Source organism: Nerophis ophidion, linkage group LG03, assembly GCF_033978795.1.
Source record: "Nerophis ophidion isolate RoL-2023_Sa linkage group LG03, RoL_Noph_v1.0, whole genome shotgun sequence".
Taxonomy (NCBI): Eukaryota; Metazoa; Chordata; class Actinopteri; order Syngnathiformes; family Syngnathidae; genus Nerophis; species Nerophis ophidion.
This window is the reverse complement of record NC_084613.1, coordinates 4,795,854-4,807,352: the sequence shown is the minus strand read 5'-3', so window position 1 is coordinate 4,807,352 and position 11,499 is coordinate 4,795,854. Positions and strand designations below refer to the sequence as shown.

The 11,499-nt window shown below is 45.6% G+C and overlaps 1 protein-coding gene across 1 annotated transcript in view; it reads right to left on the bottom strand.

Annotated features, from left to right (window-relative positions):
- Window positions 1-436: 436 nt before the first annotated feature.
- Window positions 437-11,499, bottom strand: part of LOC133549012 (involucrin-like) — a 124,578-nt gene continuing 113,515 nt past the window's right edge. The window contains exons 5-6 of the mRNA XM_061894063.1: window positions 2,816-2,998; window positions 437-2,175 (exon numbers count right to left, since the gene is read on the bottom strand). Of these exons, the coding sequence (XP_061750047.1) occupies window positions 1,868-2,175; window positions 2,816-2,998 (491 nt within the window). The 3' untranslated portion in view covers window positions 437-1,867. The remainder of the gene's footprint in view (window positions 2,176-2,815; window positions 2,999-11,499) is intronic.

Here is an 11,499-nt window from a genome sequence, read left to right as displayed (position 1 = left end):
TAGAGTAAAAGCCGACTTATTACCACAATTTTCTCACCGAAACCTGCCGGTTGACATGCCATGTTCGCTTGCCCGCTCTGTTCCATAGTAAAGCTTCACCTTCAGGAATTTTAAACAAGGAAACACCGGCTGTGTTTGTGTGGCTAAAAGCTAAAAGCTTCCCATCTACATCTTTCTTCTTTGATGTCTCCATTATTAATTGAACAAATTGCAAAAGATTCACCAACACAGATGTCCAGAATACTGTGGAATTATGCGACTAAAGCAGACTACACTGTACAAAAACCAACCTATTTTTACGGTTAATTTACTCTCAATTTCTACTGAAATTTTTCAATTTCTTTAAATAGATTATAAAACTGTAGAATTGAAGACATTATCTGTAAATAAACAAACCGTCTTTTATTTTAAGTAATATGCCAGTAATGACAAACTGTATATTTCAATTTTTTTTACTGAAAAATACCAAATTAATCAAACATCATTTTCTGTTTTCTCAAATTCCTTCCAAATTCATGTAAAATTACAGTAATTAACTATCCATTAAATATGTAACTTGTGCCGTCCTGTTTCAAGACCTCCACCTTCGTCCCTGTCCCCAAGAAAGCTAGGATCACAGGACCTAATGACTTGGCCGGTGGCGCTGCAGTCTGTTGTCATGAAGTCCTTTGAGCGCTTGGTCCTGCCCCACCTCAAGGATATCACCGCCCCCCTCCTGGACCTACTAGGGTTCACCTACAGAGCCAACAGGTATGTGGCTGATGCAGTGAACCTGGCTCTCCACTTCATCCTGGAGCATCTGGACTCCCTAGGAACCTTTGCCAGGATCCTATTTGTGGACTTCAGCTCTGCCTTCAACACCATCCTCCCTGGACTGTTACGAGACATGCTCTACCAGCTCAGCGTGCCTGACCCCCTCTGCAGTTGGATCAATGACTTCCTGACGGACAGAGGACAGGACGTGCGACTGGGGAAGATTGTCTCGGACGGTCCAACCACGAACACTGGTACTCCTCAGGGCTGTGTACTTTCCCCCTGGCTCTTCTCCCTGTACACAAACTGCTGCACCTCCAGTCACCAGTCGGTAAACCTGCTCAAGTTTGCGGACGACGCTACCCTCATCGGGCTCATGGCGACGAGTCTGCCTACAGGAGAGACGTGGACCGGCTGGCGTCCTGGTGCAGCCTCAACAACCTGGAGCTGAACGCCCAGAAAACAGTGGAGATGATCATGGACTTCAGGAAAGTCACAGCCCCACCGTCCCCCCTCACCCCGATTGACTCTCCCAACCCCGTCTCTATTGTGGACTCCATCCGTTGCCTGGGCACCACCTGCACCATCACCCAGGACCTCAAGTGGGAGCCGACCATCAGCTCCCTCATCAAGAAAGCCCAGCAGAGGATGTACTTCCTGCGGCAGCTGAAAATACTGAAAGTGCCGACTGAGATGCTGGTGCAGTTCTACTCAGCAATCATCGAGTCTATCCTCGCCTCGTCCATCACCGTGTGGTTCCCCTGAACCACAGTCCGGGACAAGCATCAACTGCAGCGCATGGTACGTGCTGCTGAGAAGGGGATTGGCTGCAAATTCCCACCCCTCCAGGACCTGTTCTCCTCCAGGACCAGGTGTGTGGGTCGGACCACAGCTGACTCTTCTCACCCTGGACACAAAATATTCTCCCATCTCCCCTCAGGCACGAGACTACGGTCCATCCAGACCCACACCTCCCGCCACTTGAAGAGTTTTTCCCCCTCGGTCATCAGACACGTGAACAATAACAAGATCTGATCATGTTATTCTATTCTGTGTCATGTCTTTTATGTTGCACGAGTGCGCCAGGTAAAATTCCTAGTTGGTGAACCCATTCTCAAAAAATGGCGGTATAAACTTTTCTGATTTTGATTTTGATTCTGATACTCTTCACAGTGACAGTCGATGGCTTCTTGGGGACACCAACTTTCTCCAGTTCTTCGATGTGCTTTTCCTCTCGACTGATGCTGTGTTCCTCCTCTTCTTCTTTAATGTGTGGGTCTTGAAGCTTTACCTGTTCCTCTTTGATGTGTGGGTCTTGAGGCTCCACCTCTTCCTCTTTGATGTGTGGGGGCCGTGGCTCCTCCTGCTTCATCCTGGAGGTCCACTCCCGCTGCTCAGGGAGAAGACGTTCTTCACAGACATCTGCAGAGCACAAAAGGACAAACACATGCTTTAGAAAAGTTGCACCAGAAAATGTTCTGATAAACAAAAACAAAATAAACTGCAGTTAAACCTGACATACTAACAAGAGAGCTGATCGCACACCTGAAAGACAAAAAAATGGAAATGCAATTGACAAAATCCTGGTCAAATCGTGGGAGAAACAAAAAGGAGGTCCATTCCAAAAGAGAAAGAACTGAACCACTCACAATAAGCCAAAAGCAAAATAGGAAACCTTAAAGTCCCAGCGTAATGTTAAAGCAAGTTCAATCAATCAACCAATAAATCAATGTTAATTTATATAGCCCTAACTCAAAAGTGTCTCAAAGGGCTACACAAGCCACATAAGGGCAAAGAAAAACTCACAACCCAGTGGGATGTCGATGTGAATGACTATGAGAAACCTTGGAGAGGACCGCAGATGAATGTTAACCTTCATTTGACACGGCCTCTAGGTCACATTGTTGCAACCCAGCAATTTCATTGTTGTTGATTAATGAAGCATTTTTATAATGCTTGTGTAAAAAAGCAAGTATATCTCCACCTTGAGAGAGAATGGTGGACCCTGGATGAACATGAGTTACAAACATTGGATTCGATGATATCTGGATGTTCTGCTTACTTGGACTGTGATGAAGCTGTGAGCACTCAGGTGGTTTCTCCTCATGGTCTTCAGACTTCACCGAGACAACAGTCAGTGGAAACTTGGTGAGATCAGCCTCCTCCTGCCCGAGAAGACACTCTTCCTCCTGAGTGATCCAGAGCTCCTCCTCTTCCTCTTTAATGTGGGGGGGCTGCTGGACGTCTGTGGGGTAAATAAATAAATAATATTAAGCGAAAATAAAAGCAGTTTTTGACTTAAACTGTTAACACAATGTGATTATTTGTGTTTTCATTAGGGTTGCAAAATTCTGGGAATATTCAAAGTTGGAAACTTTCCATGGGAATTAATGGGAATAAACATTGAATGCAACATGTTAGATCTTGCAGCATGATTATTAGCTAAAACAACCTGATTTAATGCAAATTCAGTAGAATTTCAACCCTGCACTGTGCATTCCTCCATCACGCGCACAGATAATTGCCAGCATGCAACACAGTACAGCTGGACTATTGAGGCCACACTAGTATTTCAGCCCAAGGACTTCATCCAGTCAGGTAAGTTTTGATGATATTACTGTGGTAAATATATTTGATCAATGGTATCTGTGCTGCTGACCCGTCTCCGCTCGGGATGGTCTCCTGCTGGCCCCACTATGGACTGGACTCTATTATGTTAGATCCACTATGGACTGGACTCTATTATGTTAGATCCACTACGGACTGGACTCTATTATGTTAGATCCACTACGGACTGGACTCTATTATGTTAGATCCACTATGGACTGGACTCTATTATGTTAGACCCACTATGGGCTGGACTCTATTATGTTAGATCCACTATGGACTGGGCTCTATTATGTTAGATCCACTATGGACTGGACTCTATTATGTTAGATCCACTATGGACTGGACTCTATTATGTTAGACCCACTATGGACTGGACTCTATTATGTTAGATCCACTATGGACTGGACTCTATTATGTTAGATCCACTATGGACTGGACTCTATTATGTTAGATCCACTATGGACTGGGCTCTCACTATTATGTTAGATCCACTATGGACTGGACTCGATTATGTTACATCCACTATGGACTGGACTCTCACTATTATGTTAGATCCACTATGGACTGGACTCTATTATGTTAGATCCACTATGGACTGGATTCTCACTATTATGTTAGATCCACAATGGACTGGACTCTCACTATTATGTTAGATCCACTATGGACTGGATTCTCACTATTATGTTAGATCCACTATGGACTGGACTATCACTATTATGTTAGATCCACTATGGACAGGACTCTCACTATTACGCTAGATCCATTATGGACTGGACTCTCACTATTATGTTAGATCCACTATGGACTGGACTCTCACAATATTATGTTAGATCCACAATGGACTGGACTCTCACACTTATATGTTAGATCTACAATAGACTGGACTCTCACACTATTATGTAAGATCCACTATGGACTGGACTCTCACACTTGTATGTTAGATCCACTATGGACTGACTGGATTCTCACTATTATGTTAGATCCACTATGGACTGGACTCTCACACTTATATGTTAGATCCACTATGGACTGGACTCACACTATTATGTTAGATCCACTATGGACTGGACTCTCAAACTATTTTGTTAGATCCACTATGGACTGGACTCTCACTATTATGTTAGATCCACTATGGACTGGACTCTCACTATTATGTTAGATCCACTATGGACTGGACTCTCAAACTATTTTGTTAGATCCACTATGGACTGGACTCTCACTATTATGTTAGATCCACAATGGACTGGACTCTCACTATTATGTTAGATCCACTATGGACTGGACTCTCACTATTACGTTAGATCCACTATGGGCTGGACTCTCACACTATTATGTTAGATCCACTATGGACTGGACTCTCACTATTATGCTAGATCCACTATGGACTGAACTCTCACTATTATGTTAGATCCACCAAGGACTGGACTCTCACTATTATGTTAGATCCACTATGGACTGGACTCTCACTATTATGTTAGATCCACTATGGACTGGATTCTCACTATTATGTTAGATCCACAATGGACTGGACTCTCACTATTATGTTAGATCCACTATGGACCGGACTCTATTATGTTAGATCCACAATGGACTGGACTCTCACTATTATGTTAGATCCACAATGGACTGGACTCTCACTATTATGTTAGATCCACTATGGACTGGATTCTCACTATTATGTTAGATCCACTATGGACTGGATTCTCACTATTATGTTAGATCCACTATGGACTGGATTCTCACTATTATGTTAGATCCACTATGGACTGGATTCTCACTATTATGTTAGATCCACTATGGACTGGATTCTCACTATTATGTTAGATGCACAATGGACTGGACTCTCACTATTATGTTAGATCCACTATGGACTGGACTCTCACTATTATGTTAGATCCACTATGGACTGGACTCTCACTATTATGTTAGATCCACTATGGACTGGACTCTCACACTATTATGTTAGATCCACTATGGACTGGACTCTCACTATTATGTTAGATCCACTATGGACTGGACTCTCACACTATTATGTTAGATCCACTATGGACTGGACTCTCACTATTATGTTAGATCCACTATGGACTGGACTCTCACACTATTATGTTAGTTCCACTATGGACTGGACTCTCACACTTATATGTTAGATCCACTATGGACTGTACTCTCACTATTATGTTAGATCCACTATGGACTGGACTCTCACACTATTATGTTAGATCCACTATGGACTGGACTCTCACTATTATGTTAGATCCACTATGGACTGGACTCTCACACTATTATGTTAGATCCACTATGGACTGGACTCTCACACTATTATGTTAGATCCACTATGGACTGGACTCTCTCACTATTATGTTAGATTCACTATGGACTGGACTCTCACTATTATGTTAGATCCACTATGGACTGGACTCTCACTATTATGTTAGATCCACTATGGACTGGACTCTCACTATTATGTTAGATCCACAATACACAGAGACAACGGTCAATGGAAACTTGGTAGGATCAGCCTCCTCCTGCCCAAGAAGACACTCTCTCTCCCCTTCTTCTTGAATGTAGGAGGACTGCAGATGCTCCTCTTCTTCCATACCTTGGGGATTTTGTGTATCCTCCTTTTCCTCTTTAATATCAAGGGGATGTGGATCATCCTCTTCTTTTACACGGGGTGGCTGTGGATAGCCGCGCTCCACAGTGAAGCCGCCCCCATGCAGAGGAGGGAGACATCTTTCTTGATGTCCAATCAGCTGATGGATGCCTATAGGACAGAAAACAGAACAAACATTTTAATTTGAGCAAGGATGAAAGATTTGTGGATGAGGAAAGTGAGAGTGAGGACTAGAGGGCAGTGGTAGCAATTCAGATAGGGAAAATGCTGTGAGAGGCGCCGGGGCTGCTGTGGGCGTGGCAGGACCACTCGCCCAGGCCCAACCGCAGCAAGGGATAGAGCCATACTGCTTTGAACCCGACGCTGAGGGTCAGGAGGACGCTGTTGATATTGATGCTGGAGTAGCAGACGACATAGATCGCCTTCAGAATACAGAATGGTAAAATGTTATTTATTTATAGACTAGTTTTAGCTTGTGGCCTAGTCTTGCACTGTTACTGTTAGTGTTACAACTTACACCCCAGGCCCAGGACTATCTATAGACTAAGTATCCATCATTGACACAATGTCAAACCTAATTAATGACCCATTATTTCTATGGACCACAGCTCCATATACCGACAATACTAAAACTATGCATGTAGATTAATAAGATCCACAACAAGACAAAGATAATATTAATTATTGCACAAGTATGCAGATTGCAGGTGTCAATAATATGAATTGATTTACAAATATGATGAATATTTCTATTTCCAGGCAGCTGTGCAATGTGTGCTGTGATGTGCAGAATCATGTTCAGGGACGGCGTGGCGCAGTGGAAGAGTGGCCGTGCGCAACTCGAGGGTCCCTGGTTCAATCCCCACCTACTACCAACCTCGTCACGTCCGTTGTGTCCTGAGCAAGACACTTCACCCTTGCTCCTGATGGGTGCTGGTTAGCGCCTTGCATGGCAGCTCCCTCCATCATTGTGTGAATGTGTGTGTGTGAATGTGGAAGTAGTGTCAAAGCGCTTTAAGTACCTTGAAGGTAGAAAAGCGCTATACAAGTACAACCCATTTATCATTATTTATCTATCACCAAAATAGACATACCCTTTGATCTATGATGTATTTTCCCCGTTCGGGTGCTCCTGCTACTAGTCATTGGCGTTGGTGCTGTCCCAATCGGTACCCAGTCCCTCTGGCATCCTTGTTTACTTCCCTGGAAATGGAGAAACAGCTACATGTAATATGGATACCTCATTTACATAAATGATGAATACTTTCTCTATTGGGCTTGAACTGTAATCCATTTGAACATTGATTTGGAAAACAAATCCAACCTGATCTTGATCGCCCTCCTCATCAGGCAAATCTAGTGCCATTGCCATTGGTTCATCCACCACTGATGCCGTAGTCGTACTGGCCATGATCTGATCTATTGTCTGTAAATGTACAATACTTGATATTATTGTCTATTGTAATCTATTGACAGTAATGTCAGTAAATGTACGATACTTTATACTGCAGAAGAACTTAACTAGAACTTGAAGCAATAATTATCCATCCATCCATCTTCTTCCGCTTATCCGAGGTCGAGTCACGGGGGAAGCAGCCTAAGCAGGGAAACCCAGACTTCCCTCTCCCCAGCTACTTCGTTTAGCTCTTCCCGGGGGATCCCGAGGCGTTCCCAAGCCAGCCGGAAGACATAGTCTTCCCAACGTGTCCTGGGTCATCCCCGAGCCTCCTACCGGTTGGACGTGCCCTAAACACCTCCCTAGGGAGGCGTTCGGATGGCATCCTGACCAGATGCCCGAACCACCTCATCTGGCTCCTCTCCATGTGGAGGAGCAGCGGCTTTACTTTGAGTTCCTCCCGGATGGCAGAGCTTCTCACCCTATCTCTAAGGGAGAGACCCGCCTCCCGGCAGAGGAAACTCGTTTGGGCCGCTTGTACCCGTGATCTTGTCCTTTCTGTCATGACCCAAAGCTCATGACCATAGGTGAGGATGGGAACGTAGATCGACCGGTACATTGAGAGCTTTGCCTTCCGGCTCAGCTCCTTCTTCACCACAACGGATCGGTACAACGTCCACATTACTGAAGACGCCGCACCGATCCGCCTGTCGATCTCACGATCCACTCTTCCCTCACTTGTGAATAAGACTCCTAGGTACTTGAACTCCTCCACTTGGGGCAGGGTCTCCTTCCCAACTCGGAGGTGGCACTCCACCCTTTTCCTAGCGAGAACCATGGACTCGGACTTGGAGGTGCTGATATTCGATCCAGTAAGAGCTGAAGATCCCGGCCAGATGAAGCCATCAGGACCACATCATCTGCAAAAAGCAGAGACCTAATCCTGCGGTCACCAAACCACAACCCCTCAACGCCTTGACTGCGCCTAGAAATTCTGTCCATAAAAGTTATGAACAGAATCGGTGACAAAGGGCAGCCTTGGCGGAGTCCAACCCTCACTGGAAACGTGTCTGACTTACTGCCAGCAATGCGACCCAAGTTCTGACACTGATCGTACAAAGTGCGAACCGCCACAATCAGATAGTCCGATACCCCATACTCTCTGAGCACTCCAACAGGACTTCCCGAGGGACCCGGTCGAATGTTTTCTCCAAGTCCACAAAGCACATGTAGACTGGTTGGGCAAACTCCCATGCACCCTCAAGGGCCCTGCCGAGAGTATAGAGCTGGTCCACAGTTCCACGACCAGGACGAAAACCACACTGCCCCTCCTGAATCTGAGGTTCGACTATCCGGCGTAGCCTCCTCTCCAGTACACCTGAATAAACCTTACCGGGAAGGCTGAGGAGTGTAATCCCACGATAGTTGGAACACTACCTACGGACTCTTAAAGAGAGGAACCACCACCCCGGTCCGCCAATCCATAGGTACCGCCCCCGATGTCCACGCGATGCTGCAGAGTCTTGTCAACCAAGACAGCCCCACACCATCCAGAGCCTTAAGGAACTCCGGCGGATCTCATCCACCCCCGGGGCCTTGTCACCGAGGAGCTTTTTAACTACGTCAGCAACCTCAGCACCAGAAATAGGAGAGTCCACCACAGATTCCCCAGGCACTGCTTCCTCATAGGAAGACGTGTTGGTGGGATTGAGGAGGTCTTCAAAGTATTCCTTCCACCGATCCACAACATCCACAGTCGAGGTCAGCAGAACACCATCCGCACCATACACGGTGTTGACAGTGCACTGCTTCCCCTTCCTGAGGCGGCGGATAGTGGTCCAGAATTGCTTCGAAGCCGTCCGGAAGTCATTTTCAATGGCTTCCCCGAACTCCTTCCATGTCCGAGTTTTTGCGACCACTGAAGCTGCACACCGCTTGGCCCGTCGGTACCCGTCCACTGCCTCTGGAGTCCTATGAGCCAAAAGAACCCGATAGGACTCCTTCAGCTTGACAACATCCCTCACTGCTGGTGTCCACCAACGGGTTCTGGGTTTACCGCCCCGACAGGCACCAACTACCTTGCGGCCACAGCTCCAATCAGCCGCCTCGACTATAGAGGTGGGGAACATGGTCCACTCGGACTCAATGTCCCGCACCTCCCTGGTGACATGTTCAATGTTCTTCCGGAAGTGGGAATTGAAACTCTCTCTGACAGGAGACTCTACAAGACGTTCCCAGCAGACCCTCACAATGCGCTTGGGCCTGCCAGGTCTGTCCGCCATCCTCCCCCACCATCGCAGCCAACTCACCACCAGGTGGTGATCGATAGAAAGCTCCGCCCCTCTCTTCACCAGAGTGTCCAAAACATGCAATAATTATATGGAGACTATTTTATTGTTAATTTATTTCATTGTTTATGGAGTACTCTATGACTATGTCTGTGAGTATGACTATGGAAACTGGAAATCAAGATCCTTACCACCTTCCTTCTCCTTTTGTTAAATGCAGACCTCATGTGCACGGTCTGTCCACTTGTGGAGGGGGTGGGGTGGTCTGAATTTGTCAAAGCACTGGCACTGGGAGCACTGACAGTGACACTGCCACTGATGCCTGGCCGTGGTATGTTGAAAATAGTTGGCCCCGCACCTTTCTTCAGCACCAGTGGACGGGTGGTGGCGATGCCCATCTTTGCCCTAAGCAAGGGACCCTCTTCGAAACACGATCTTTCGAAATGATTGCTGCATAATACACTGTACTTTGTGTGTGTGGTCCAATCCAACCGTGTTCGCTTGACCTCTCTGTTCCATAGTAAAGCTTGACTGTCATCTTTCGGGAATGTAAACAATGAAACACCGGCTGTGTTTGTGTTGCTGCAGCCGGCCGCAATACACCGCTTCCCACCTACAGCTTTCTTCTTTGCTGTCTCCATTGTTCATTGAACAAATTGCTGAAGATTCACCAACGCAGAAGATTCGCCAACACAGATGTCCAGAATACTGTGGAATTCTGCAATGAAAACAGACGACTTAATAGCTGGCCACCATGCTGTCCCAAAATGTCCTCTACAATCCGTGACGTCACACGCAGGCGTCATCATACCGAAACGATTTCAGCAGGATATTTCGGCGTGAAATTTAAAATTGCACTTTAGTGAGCTAAAGTGTGTTGCAATGTTAATATTTCATCATTGATGTATAAACTATCAGACTGCGTGGTCGATAGTAGTGGGTTACAGTAGGCCTTTAAATATTGCTCAGTTTGCTACACTGATTTGCTTCAACACTGAATATGGAACAAGCAACGTTTAAATAACTCAATAGTGCAAAATCAACATTACTCTGAGGTAAATATCAACATTAACTTTTTCCACAGGCTAATAATACATTTGAAAATAAAATAATAATGAATGAGTCAAACATTCAAGCCTTGAAGTAGCAAGAGAGTGCATGAATAAAACGTTAATTATTGCTGAGTTTGCTACACTGACAACCATTCTCTCGAATTTCTCCAGATTTCCACCCGGACAGCAATATCGGGGGGCGTCACATCCGCTTTCCCTCCATTCAAACAGCGTGCCGACCCATTCACATAATGTAAGCGGCTCATATGCACACATAAGTGAGTGCAAGGCATACTTGGTCAACAGCCATACAGGTCACACTGAGGGTGGCCGTACAAACAACTTTAACACTGTTACAAATATGCGCCACACTGTGAACCCACACCAAACAAGAACGATAAACACATTTTGGCAGAACATCTGCACCGTAACAGAACAAATACCCAGAATACCTTGCAGCACTAACTCTTCCGGGACACTACAATATACACCCCCCGATACCACCAAACCCCGCCGCCCCAACCCATTGTCATTTTATTTTCAAATTTATTAGCCTGTGGAAAAAGTTAATGTTGGTATTTACCTCAGAAGGCTGTAAATAGAAATTATAAAAATTTCATTTAATATACCAATGATGTTTTTTCGTTTGTTTTTTGAAAGTGGATTTTGCACTATTTAATGAAAGGACTAGTTGGTACAATCCCTGGGGATTCTGCATGGCAAGGGCGTCCTCCTCCCTGAGCCAGACTCGCACCTGACCGCATACCTAAATGAGGCGAGGTGACA